This window comes from Alligator sinensis, unplaced genomic scaffold (genome assembly GCF_000455745.1).
Source record: "Alligator sinensis unplaced genomic scaffold, ASM45574v1 scaffold476_1, whole genome shotgun sequence".
In the NCBI taxonomy this organism is placed as follows: Eukaryota; Metazoa; Chordata; order Crocodylia; family Alligatoridae; genus Alligator; species Alligator sinensis.
Window position 1 is genome coordinate 1,051,692 of NW_005842444.1, and position 12,545 is coordinate 1,064,236.

The 12,545-nt window shown below is 47.4% G+C and overlaps 2 protein-coding genes across 5 annotated transcripts in view; one reads left to right on the plus strand and one right to left on the minus strand.

The window, feature by feature from the left end:
• BLOC1S6 (biogenesis of lysosomal organelles complex 1 subunit 6) overlaps positions 1-2,238 on the minus strand; it is a 12,337-nt gene extending 10,099 nt beyond the window's left edge. For 3 of the 4 annotated variants that reach the window (XR_003095664.1, XR_003095665.1, XM_006030425.3), the window contains exons 1-2: positions 2,064-2,236; positions 927-1,071 (exon numbers count right to left, since the gene is read on the minus strand). Coding sequence is in view for 2 of the 4 variants with exons in the window: in XM_006030425.3 (XP_006030487.1) it covers positions 927-1,071; positions 2,064-2,139 (221 nt within the window). In the remaining 2 variants the exon portion in view is untranslated. Of the gene's footprint in view, positions 1-926; positions 1,072-2,063 lie in introns of all 4 variants that reach the window. The other variant, XM_025212075.1, reaches the window with a different exon arrangement.
• Positions 2,239-11,449: 9,211 nt separating this feature from the next.
• The window catches only part of SLC30A4 (solute carrier family 30 member 4), a 36,471-nt gene continuing 35,375 nt past the window's right edge, over positions 11,450-12,545 (plus strand). Inside the window, exon 1 of the mRNA XM_006030426.3 lies at positions 11,450-11,485. Coding sequence (XP_006030488.1) covers positions 11,450-11,485 — 36 coding nt within the window. The remainder of the gene's footprint in view (positions 11,486-12,545) is intronic.

Genomic DNA, 12,545 nt, shown 5'->3' on the forward strand with positions numbered 1-12,545 from the left:
AAGAAAAGAAGAAGGGAGAGAGAGGAGGGAAAGGAAATGCGTCGGGAATCAGGGAAAGGGAAAGGTGAAAACGGAAAGTGGGGAAAACAGTAGTACTGAAACAAAAGTGAATTGTGTATGCTATAAATAAAGAGGTGTGGAAAAATGTGTTAAAGGCAAATAAAAAGAAGGAAAATACGAGACCACAGGGAAAGATTGTGTAAAATATGAGGATGTATTATAAATGTTGAAAGTGTCCCAAGAACCTGTATGAGAAAAGAGCAAAATGTATTGTCTTGGATTGAATTGATGATTATGTATGAAGAAGATCTGGTGATCCAATTGTGAAGAAATTGTGATGGAGAAAGGAGACGGGAAGTTCCCACGATTGTCTCATTCATTATTGATTCATGTATGATATTGTTTATTGTGAGATATTGACAAAAGGAGGCAGTGTGGAGAGAGAAATATATATTTTATATTTTCTGAATTAAAAAGGTTTGCATCAGTGCGTTTGCCCAATATGGGCCATGTGTTTTATAGTAATGCTCAGTGTTGGCTGCATTTAATCAAAATCCTAGTTGGTTTCCATTACTGAATAACATGCTGCTTTTAGCAGCAATTCAAAGATAGACCATGTAGTTAATGAGGTTTCCGTGGATGTGAATGCAAGACAAGGAGCTTTAAACCTCATCTTACATTCAAGTAAATATGGTATTTAGAAGCAGGAACAACTTAGGGGTTTTCAGTGTTTAATTTTAAAAACACTTTCAGTGTAAATTCTGGTAGATGACACAGCAGGTTTTTTGCTCAAAGCAAGTCTTCTATATGAAGACCATACTATAATAAAATTTTACCAGCTTCTGTAAACATAAGCATTTCTACCGATGAATTCCACAGAGAAAATGCATGGAAGTACAAAAAGATGCTTTTCTAATTTTGCTTACGTGAGCTCTTGTAGAGCTTGCTTCGATTGCTGAAGATCAGGCAAATAATGAGAAATCAATCCTTCGGTTAGCTGCTCCACAGCTCTCTCGTCTACAAGACACAGATCTTCAACTAGTCCTTCATCTGGAGATGCATCATTAGAGCCTGCACCAAGAAACAGTATCATTAGAACTGCACCAACAAGCACTGGGAATTGATGCCACCATTTAAATATTTCTTAAGTCAATAAGATTTTACACATTAAAGCCTAATTTGGGGTGTCTGCAATGAAACACAGATTTCAAATTCTTAATACTTTATGCTTGTCCCCCCTCCTCATAGTAGAAGTTCATGCCAAGCTACAATATGGGAAAAAAAGCAGATGAGAGAAGAGAGCTGATCAACTATTAAAAAAACCAAAAAACTTACAAAACAATCTGAAGTGACCGTTCAACGTACCAAGACAAAGAAGAAAAGAAACCAGTTATACCAGCTCTATCACTTGACCAGCTTAAACTTCTGAGAGCCAATAATGTAAATCATAGAGGACTCTGTCTTTCACCTCCTTGTACCTAGACCCTCCCTCAACATTTATGCCTGTGCGTGGAGCTCTTGTTGAGGGCTTGTGCTGAGGGGCCCCACATAATTTCTGCAGTACCCAGTTGTTTTTTAAAAAAAACAACCAAAAAAAACAGATTAAAATGCTTATTTGTAAGCACAGCTAGGAAGACCTCTCAGATCAGTGGAGCTCCATGGACATCTACGAGGGCACCCGCCTGCAGCCCCTGCACCACTTCCTCCAGCTCAGGCCCTGGCTGTACCTTCTTGTTCAGGCCCTCCCCACCCCTGGCCCCACCAAATCCGGAGCCGGGCTTCTGATGCACCTGGCCCTGAAGGAGGCTGCGGGTGGAGGCCCTCCAGAGCTTGCGGGCCTGTCCCCGCTCCGCCCACGTCTGGGGCAGTTTCACTGGGCAACGTCCACTGGCTCCTAGCACTTGCCGGAGGGCCGGCGGTGAGCTCGCTCGTTCCGAGCCTCTGCCCCTCGCTCCCGTCCCCTTCTCGAGTCACCCCGTGCCCCCCGCACATGTCACAGGCTCCCCCCACACCAGCAGGCGGCCAGGCCGGGCTCGCAGGAGGGGACTGAGCCCCGCTCGTACCTGGCGCGAGGGGCCGCGGGCCGGGGGGCTCCAGCGAGGCTCCCGCCTCCCCCGCGGCCGGCTCCGCGCCGCTCATCTCCGCTTCTCGCCGCCCACCCGCGGGGCGACTCGGGAAGGCCTAGCTCAGCCCAGCCCACGCCCCCGGAGGACAGGGGAGGGGCCGGGCTGGAAGGCAGCGCCCCGCCCCGGAAGTAGATGCGAAGTGACCCGGATGTGCGAGGCGGGAGGGGCCACGTGGGGAGTCTGTTTGTACCTTGTGGTTTCCTTGCTGGGCGGCGTGAGGGCGGGGCCGGCCCCGCGGGCGAGGAAGTGTGCGTCTTGCGGGGAGAAAAGAGGAAGGGGCCGGAAAGCGGCGGGTTCATGTCAAAGGTTTCAAAACAAACACCTCCAAGTAAAGTGTCTTGCTTGACTTCTGCAGAGCTCCCGCCCTGCCGCTCCCTTCACAACTCGTCGGTGCGCGGAGCAGGAGCCAGGGAACTGGCAGAGGGATCGGCAAGCTGGGGGGCGGGAGATTTGTTCAGTGAGAAAGAGAGACCCACAAAGCAGAGGAAAAACTGCCACAGCAGGTACTGATTTGGGCAAAATAAATGAGTAGGGAGCCAGACAGATGGTTTCCTAAAGGCATAAAAGTAGTTGCAAAGCCTTCCCAGGAATACTGCCAGTGTATGCGGCTTTTCTAATAGGAATCCATCCAGCCTTAAACCCTCCTGTCCAAAAGTGTTTGAGCAAGTCAGGAGCTGGGCTGTGCGCTGCTGCGCCCTACCTGGTTACTCCCCAGTTGTCACAAGCTGATGGTAGACGGTGCTTGTTACCCTAACCGCGCAGGCTGCTCCAACCAGCGTTGTGCCCGCTGGCTCCCAGCGTTCCCAGGATCAGCAGGGATTGCTGTTCGGAGCATGGCACTTCCATGAGAGTGAATCCCATTCTGGGTCACATAGTCGGGTGTTTTCATTCTGGAAGACTCATCTAAAACCTAACTATAGAATAGTGATAACTTAGTTGGCAGTTCAGCCTCTTCTGAGTTCTAGGTTCAAATGGCTGCAAAAAAATTACCATGAACTGTTTGGTTTGCTTACATAGAACAGGTGACATATCCAGTTTACAAGAGTGACTTCACATGTGTTTGTATCTGTTAAATCGTGTTATAACAAAGTTCATTAAAGCCTATTCTGATCTATTAGAACAAAGTGACTATTGATAAACAAGTAAATATATTTAATTTTGCTCTGGAAAACATCCTGTCCTTTCAGATACTGATTTAATTGCTATAGTAATTTAAGTATAATATTCATAATCATCGTGGGGGTGTCCAGACAAGCCCGCACATGCCTCCTGCTACGTCTCAAAGCAGTTTGAGACACAAGAGGCACGCTGAGAACAAAAAAAAAATTCCCCATGTTGCATATTTGTGGCAGAGGCAGTGCCGGGTGCCAGGCTGCTGGGGCTGAGCTGCACTGCCCTGCACTATGCCAGGAGGCCCTGAGTGCCCCGATGGCTACTGCTACTGTGGGTGAGCTGTAAGCCATGTGTCGGGGGTGGGGTTGGGGTGAGGCTGTGCAGGGGGGGCGGGGGGCTCTAGGTCCTGCAGGGGAGCATGTGGGCCCTGCAGGGAGAAGGGGGCTGTGGCCCCTGTAGGAGCTCTGGGCCCTGCAGTGGGGGCTCTACCCCTGCGGGGGGGGGCGTGTTTTGTAACTCTTTCAGGTGGGCTTTTGGCCCTGCGAGGGGGGCTGTAGCCCCTGTGGGTGGAGCTGTGGCCCCTGGGCAGGGGCAGTTCATGAGCTGTGCGGGGGGGACTGTGCCTTGTGGAGGGCAGGGGACCCACACCTCCTGAGCAGCCCCCCCATACAGTCTCCCACACTCACAGTACCCCTACAATCCACCCACAAACCCCACACCCCCAAACCACCCCCACAAACCCCTCACCCACATACCTGGCCCTGTGGGTCAGGGGTGAGGGGACTGGGGCAGGGGGCAGGCTGTGGGTTGAAAGTGAGGGGCAAGGGCAGGGGCAGGGAACTGGCAGACCAGTGCTGCACATCCTGGTGAACGAAGAGGGTAGGGGTGGCTCTGATTTTTCTATGACAAAAATCCAAAAGTAAATGCCAAAGTGTATAGACGTTTAGAATTTATTATGATGATACAGGCACTGGTAGGCTTCCAAATTGCTTTAAACTTGTAAATATATCAATAAAATATTGCCCACTGATCTTTCTATATATAGTGGCATTTCATTTTAATAGCGAAAGAACACTATTTTGGGTATTTTAATTAGAGAATTTGGGTTTCTTATCAGAGAATTCACAATTTTTTAAACAGGGAACACCAGGATCTCTGCTGGTGAGACAAGTGGTGAGACCTGGGCAGAGGAGCCTGTCCAGGGCCAGTTTTGGGGACCCAGCTGGAGGGCAGATAAGGTGGTTGACCTGCTGGCTATTTGGGGCCAAGAGGACACAGTTGGACAGTTCAGAGCGGGCCACCACAAGGAGTACATCTGGGCAATAGCTGCCCAGATGGCAGAGCATGGGCACCCCATCCAGGTCTGGCAGGCGTGCAGCCATGGGGTCGCAGGTCCAAGGGGTAGATGCTGTTGCAGGTGGCAGCAGGTCACAGCCAGGCAGCAGCCCCTGCTGCCACACTGCTACAGTGGGTAGAGGGGGCAGGAGCCAATCCAGGTCAGGGCTGCTTCAGCAGTTCAGCTGGCACACGGGGGAGTGTCCCCAGATACCAAGTGGCTGGGCCTTGGAAGCTCCTGAGGGCAAGTAGCCCTGAGCTGCTCACCTGGGCAGCTTTTTATACTGCTGGGCCAGCATAGGGCAGGTTTTTATACTTCTGGGGCCAGCATGGGTGGCCCCAGAAGTATAAAAACTTTTTATACTTTGCACTTTTCACTCCCAAAACCAGTTAGCAGTAACTAATTAATCATTTGTTACTTTGCATAGGCTACCTGAAACCATTCCTCCATAATCATATCCTTCTGACCTGAAGACTCCTGACTCCGGTTCCTTTGGCTTTTTCAGGGAGTACAAGTCCTTACTTACACAAATAAATCCACACGATTTTGTGACCTCATAGGACTGGAGACTCAATCAGTCTCTATCCTACCAGAACTTTTCAGAAACCTGCTGGGGCAAAATCTTGAGTATTTGGGATTATCAGTTGTTTCTTAAAAAAACAAAAATTGCTTTTATCAACAGGGCTGGTCTTTAATAAAGGTGGGAAATCTTACCTATTTTTCTTCTTGTACAAATTGCTACAAAGAATTGTTATGTCTTCACATTAAAACCTGCCCTACTTTTCATTCTTTCTCTGCATATGAAAGAATTTTGAAGACAAAAAACAACAGCTAAAGCCTAATATGAAGCCAAGTAAAATCAATGGGAGTCTGTCCATTGAGTTAAATGGACTTGGATCAGGTCCCCAGTTACAGCTGGTAGGCAATGCAATTGAAATTTAAACTTTTAATGGAAAGAATTGATTTCAATGAAAATTCACTGGGGATGTTAGCTGGCTTCAAGATTAATTTTCTATTCAAAACAAAGAATCACCCCAGAATAGTGAAGACATTCTCTTGGGAATATGGGATCCCAGGTTCAAGGCTCTATTCTGCCTAATTCAGAAACTTGAACCTGTTGCTCATATCTTAGCTCGGTGGTGGCCCTCCCTGAAAGCCATACCAATCTCTTTCTCTTGCCTGATCTGTAGGGGTGCACCGATAGAGATTTTTGGGCCCAATACTGATAGCTGATTTTTAAGGAGGCATACCGGCCAATGCCAATCCAATTTCTGATACAGTGTGGAGAGCTGCATGCAGCTGGTAAGTCTGTTGGTCAAGGCCCCCATTGTGAGGGAGGGAGTGGGGGTAGGGCAGGGGCCAGGGCAGGCGATGCCCAGCCAGGCCGGGGCACGGGATGGAGTTGCAGCTCATCCGAAGTGTGTGTGTGTGGGCGGGGGGAGGGGGGGGAGCTCCTGCTGCTGTGTGCACCTTGGGAGGGAACAGGGGGGCATGTGCCCCATGGATCTGTGCTGGGGGGTTGCCATTGCAGGCTGGGGGTGTGCGGGCTGTAGCCTCCCCAAAATTCACCGTAGCCCCCCCATAGTCCCCTGCCAGTGCCACTGCCACCCGCCCCAAACGCAGCCCGACCCAGCGCTCCTGCCAGGAAGAGCCTAGAACAGCCCTGGCCCTAGCCTGCAGCTGCAGCCTGCCCTGTCCCAGCTCCGCACACAGATCCAGGGGACACCCCCCCTCCCCCGTGCCCTCCTGGGGTGCGTGCAGCAGCGGAAGCTGCCTACCACGCGCCCCGCATATGAGCCACAGCACTGTCTCTTGCCCCACCCCATCCCAGCTGGGCAGCGCTAGCCCCAGCCCCAGCCCCAGCCCCACTCCCACTCACTTCCACACTGTGGAGGCCTTGATCTGCCACCCCACACGCCTTTCCTTCTCCTTTCCCCATCCACTACAACAGACTTACCAACTGCAGGCAGCTCACCAAGCTACTGGGCTGTGCTGCTTGCCGCATATGTGCTGCACTGCAGCTGTGTGCATGCATGGACCATTTATTGGCCACATTATCAGCCACATCAGGCCGACTTCCAATACAGCCAATTTTCTTCATATCGGTGCCAATCCGATATCAGACCCATGTATCAGTGCACCTCTACTGAACTGCCTCTCTGCTCCTACTCAGTTTGCTGCTCTGCTTTCTACTTGTTGTTCTATGCTTCCTGCCTCCTCCTTGATCTGCTGCATGCCACACACAAAGGCTGCCCTTGCCACCCGTGGCCACACATGCTGCAGGTTGAATGATCTAACCACTGCTATTGAATCAATTCCCTTGTCTGTAGATCACTTAATATTTACGTATTTATGAAAAAAGTCCAAGAAAATAGATTGAGATGTGCTCCCCTCTTTGTCCCCACTCCTCTATCCTCAGTCCTCTATCCTCAGAAGTCTATTCATGTAGAATGTAGACATTTTTTACTCCTCAAAAATGTACTGGGATAGGAGAACTGTTTCCTGCCTGGCTGGCTCTGTCCCTCATGTCCAAGATTAGTCTACACAACAGTGCATAGACCACGTGCATCTCTGGATCCATATTCCAAGCACCTATGTATCGCTCTTGCTCTACTCATGCAGTTCTTTGCAACTTTTAGACCCCTCCCCCTCCCAAAGGTTCAGGGCCCTAGCTGTTGGAAAGCTGTTAAATGCCTGCCTTGTTGTTACACAAATATTTGTACACATGTTAGTGTAACAGAAAAGAAACAAGTCTGCTTTTTGTTTTGGACCATTGTAACTTGTGTTCAGTCACTTAGAACTAACCTGCTCACATCACTTATACATTCTGAGTTTTAGTTAATTTGATTCATGTCTGTTTACATCTAGAGCAACACCCCCACCGGGACAGACTGATATAAAGTTCCAGCTAAGTTTCATTGAATGGTCACTCAAATACAATGTGTTCTCCCTGTTGACAAATTGCATTTAAAGAAATAAATGGGCTCTCTTATTGTGGATAATTGAATCAATATAAACTGTTGTAGAAACAGAAATAACTCTCTCCTCTTAGAATATATGACCATATTCAGTTAATGAAATGGGGGGGAGGGGGCGGGAATCAATGTCAAACAGAAAAATAATTTAAACAAGGAGTGACGTTAATCAGGCCCACATGATGCACTCATTCTTTCCATTCAACTGTGTATGTAATAATGGATCTTATGTGTTCTTGTATTAGGGCAAAATTATTCCCTTGGCTGTGTTCACTGAAGCCAACAGAAGCCACTTGCCTGTATATGAAGCTTGAAATATTTGAGTTAATTTCCTATATTTCCATCAGATCCTTTCCATTAGCTGTTTCTTTTCCAGAAGTATTACTGCAGTAACTTAATGTCTGTTTCCAGGGCAGCATGAGAAATCATTTTACTTCCAGCTGAGCAGTTATCATTTTTGAAAAGAAAAAAGCATCCAGCTTGTAAAGTCAAATGGAATACTACTCTGTCAGCGTTACCACTTCATTGTCCCAAAGCAAACAGTTTATTGCAGTAAATCACATCTGGCCTCACTTTTATAGTCAATTGGCCCATACTTTTCTAGACTGTCCCACTGATAATTTCACATTCTTTCTTTCAAATGGAAAGTATGCTTTGTCTTCCAAAGAGCTAGTTTTGTTTTTCAAGCATCTCTGATGTTGCACATAGTTTTCTTATTAACCAAACTGCAGAGGTCTGAGGAAACTGAAGGACCTGACAAAGTTAATAGAAGACAATCTTTAAGAGGCCTTGCCTAGTCTTCTTGTGAATTGAGGCTCTTCAGGCTACTCCATCTTAGACCGTGGCTAGATTAACTGCCTTCCAGCATCCTACTGCCAGAATGCAGTGAGGCAGCTATACCAGAGAAACCATGAAAAAGGCAAAATGACCCAGTATTTGTTTTTTGACTCCGCAGGAATTGGGGGGGCACTGCAAAAACAGTTCTACAGATAGAAAAGGTACAAACTATTGTATGGGTGTAGGAAAAAGAACTAGGTAAGCAATGGGGGCAAATATCTGGACATAGAGTGACATTTAGATTGTTTAGGATTTGAAGTTGCAGTGGGTCTGGGAATAGAGACAATGGAAAATGAACTTGAATGAGTATCATTATTTGTGTAGATAACAGAGAGGGGAGTGGAACAAATTAGCCTGGGAGAGGTACATGGAATTAAAGCTGTATGACTAATTGATTTTTTTTTTTTGGCTCAGTGGCTAGGCAGAAAAAAATAGTTTGGGTTCAACCCAAATGACAGACACAGGTTGGATAACTGCACCCAGCCAACTGCAAGATCAGAACTTAATACTGTTTATTGTGCTGTGCCAAGTAGTAGTTCCATGTCCATGTGTGTGACAGAAAAGGAAATTTGAATCTGGTTTATCAGAACATCTGATAAATATGGTTTGTAAAACCAGAAGGAAACTGGCAATAACACAAACACTATGGGAAACAGTTAACTTTTATTGTCCCTAAGTTCCCCTGAGATAAATTTTAAAGGAACATGGATACTTTGAAAGGCAACATCCCCTTAGGACAACATTGAAAAACAGCAAATGATTGGTACAGACATCTTAGTTTCTTCCCAACAGATTGAAAAAGAATGGCTTGAGGATGTCTTGAATTTAACAACACTGGACCTTGGGCTGCAGGAATCTTAGTTAACCTAGGAGATGATCCCTATAGCGTGAAATATAGGCAGGATGTAGAAAACTGGTACATAAAATCTGATGCTTGATTTCTGCAATGGGTCCCCTAAGACTGGGAGAACCCCCAGCCAGCAGCTTCTCCATTGGGAGTATCAGTGGAGTTGCAGTTGATGTACTCAGGTTTGAGCAGAGTTCAGCAATCAGTATTCTCTAATGGCTACAGGTGCTTTTGCAAGATGACCAGAAACTTAGCAATAAGCAACCCTGAAGCTGTGACAGTAGCAGGAATCACACACCCTTCACCACTCTGGCACAACCACAAACTAACTGGTGCAGTAGCAAACAGTTTAACAGCACTCTTGGGGTTCAGCTGGCTATCTTTGTAGAACAGCACCACAGGAGCTGATACTAGCATATCCCCTTCCTTTTGTTAGCTTATAAAAGAGCAGTCATTGGAATTACAAAGTATACTCGAGTTTGGGCATCAGCCAAGAATATTGGCAAACCTTACGTGCAATTCCTGAAGAACAAAAGGATTGGACAATGTAGAAACCCTAGAATCCAAGGTTGAAAACGCTCATACCTCTTTCAGGGAAAAACTGATGAAAGCTTTTGATACAATGTCAAGATTATTATGTAACACCCTAAAGAGCAAAGTTTAAAGAGGAGACCTGGTCTGGTTCCAGAAACCTGGGAGGAAGAAGAGAGAATGGGAGTCTTGAGCTGATAAATTTGAGGAATAATTCAATGCCCTACTGAATGAAAGGGTATATAGGATACAGCTGGGTCCCAAAACTAAACCCCAAGTTATCCATAACAACTCTCCCAAGAAGAACAGAATTTTAGCATGGCTGACACAACACTGTGCTGTTGAAACTGAGGCTAGAGAAGTTATCACAGAGATTAAATCCCCATTAGAAGCCAATGGGCCGGTCTTTGCCACAGGCATTCTTTGGGGGATCACTGGAGGAAGACCCATCTGACTACAGAAAGGAAATCAAGCAGCAAAAGAAGGGGAATAAAGTTGTTTTGTGTTGGTTGTATTAAAATAGCCTGACAAAAAGACACAATGTGAACAGGTAGGCAATTACCTCTGTATCAGGTGTCATTTGTTACATTACTTCTCTTTCTGCTGGGTTGTTTCTAGGGTGCCACCAGTCTAGGCTTTGTAACAAGTTCCAGGTGGAGGTAAGAAAGGAAGGCCACAATATAGGGCACTGATACTGACGGTTTGTTGTGTGATCGGACCCCTGCTCTACAGTCATGCACTGACTGAAGAGTGCTTTCAAAATGTTCAATCATACAACAATCTGAATCCTCATTACACAAGGATTCAGACTGCCCCCAGTGCTGTCTTCAGAACGGGGTTTCCATCTGGGATTTGCCCCACCTGCACTGGAGGGGCAGGGCAGGGCAGGGCAGGGCAGGTGGATTGGAGCCCCACCCCCATCTCAGGGGAGTGGAGAGGAATGAAAAGCTCTTGTTTGGCTTTTAGCCTAGCAAACAAGGTTGAGAGGAAATATGACTGTTCTCAATTAATACATCAGGGATATAAACATCAGAAATGCAAAGTACAACATTGGCACAAGAATAAGTGGGTAGAAACTTGTAAATGAATAAATAAAGGCTGAAGACATGGAAGTTTCTAACTACTAGAGCAGGGATATTCTGAAACAGCCTCTCAGTAGAAGTAGAGGCAGCAAATTACTAGATTCAGGGTACATCTACATGAGACGTTTACTGTGGAGTTGCCTAATCAGCTCCGCAGTAAAGTCTCAGCCTCTATCATGCACAACCCTATTAGGCTGCAGTAAACTAATAGACACCGCTGTAGGTGAGTGCTTGTAAACACAAGTACTGTTGTGTACTTGTTTAGTGCACTGTGACAGGTATAGACACTGACAGGGCTGGCTCGGGCACAAGGATGCTTCGGGGTGGGAGCTGTCTGCGAGGAAAGGGATATGGACATGCTTCCCTCAAAATGTAGAAAAGACACCAGTGTTTTAACAGGTGAAGAGAAATTTGAAACAGTATGTGAAGATCACCCTTGCCTCTATTTTCAGTTGAAAAATGCATTAATTTTTTTTCCTGTGGAAGCAGACCAGCACGGCACATTCATATCCTCTAACGTGTAACCCATAGATGTAAATCCCTCAAGCCACTTCTTAACATTCCACACCCACAAATACAATATGTGCTTTATGCACACAAGTATGCCGTACATCAGTCCTATCTGTGTAGCAAAGCAGGCGCGTGGAAAAGAAATTGGCTTTGTATTGACAGAACATATTTTAGTTTTAGGGCTTTTATAGTCAAAATCTTTAAACCACACTGCAAATAGACCTATGAAATACTGGCATGGATAGGTAACCTAAGCAACCATTTTCCTTGCCATACCATCTAACCTTACACCTGGGGAGAAATCATAGAAAGTTACCGCTGGAAGGGACCTCAGGAGGTCATCTAGTCCAACTCCCTGCTCAAAGCAGAAGCAGCCCCAACTAAAGACTCCAGCCAGGGCTTAAAAACCTCCAAGGATGGAGATTCCACCACTTCTGTAGGTCAGTGGTTCTCAACCTTTTTTGTACCAGGACCCAACTGAAAAAATTGATGGCCAGTCCTGACCCAGTGCCCCTCACTCCTGACCTGCTGCCCCCAGAGTGTGGGCGGGGGTGGGTGTATGGGGGAAGGGGTGTTTGTGGGGCCGGAACTCTGCCAGCCCACAGGGGAAATGCCACAGTTTCCCACGTTTTTCTCCTTCAAAGAAGAATCCATTTTTAAAGTTTGTTCATGATCCTTTCCTATGTTCTTATGACCTGCTTTTGGTTTGCAACCCACAGGCTGAGAAATGCTGGCTTAGGTGTAGACTACTGGTGGGGGGGGCACATGCCCCCCCCGCACCGCTGCAGCTGCCGGCAGCTTCTCTGGGTGCCCCCCAGGCTCAGGAGGCACCAGCTGCCCGTGGGCCTAGGTAGCCCATTCCAGTGCTCCCCCAGCCTCCTGATGCAACACAGGGTTTTGCCAGACTGGACCGTAAATTAGAGCCCCTCTGCCCACTAACACATTCTTGGTCTGGCAACACAGGCGAGACGGGGTCCCATCGCTGGAGAACTGCTGACAGACTGTGCACGAGTCACCCATCCCTGCCGTGCTACAGCAGTAAAAAAGGCTCTGATCCCGTTAAGCTTTCACGCCTGTCCTCCCTCTCAAGCCGAGCAGCTGTCTAAAGCCCGGCCTTCCTTCCCGCAGATGCCACGGCAGTAACTCAGCCGGGCCCGCCGCGCCGCGCCGCACACGCGAGCGCCAGCG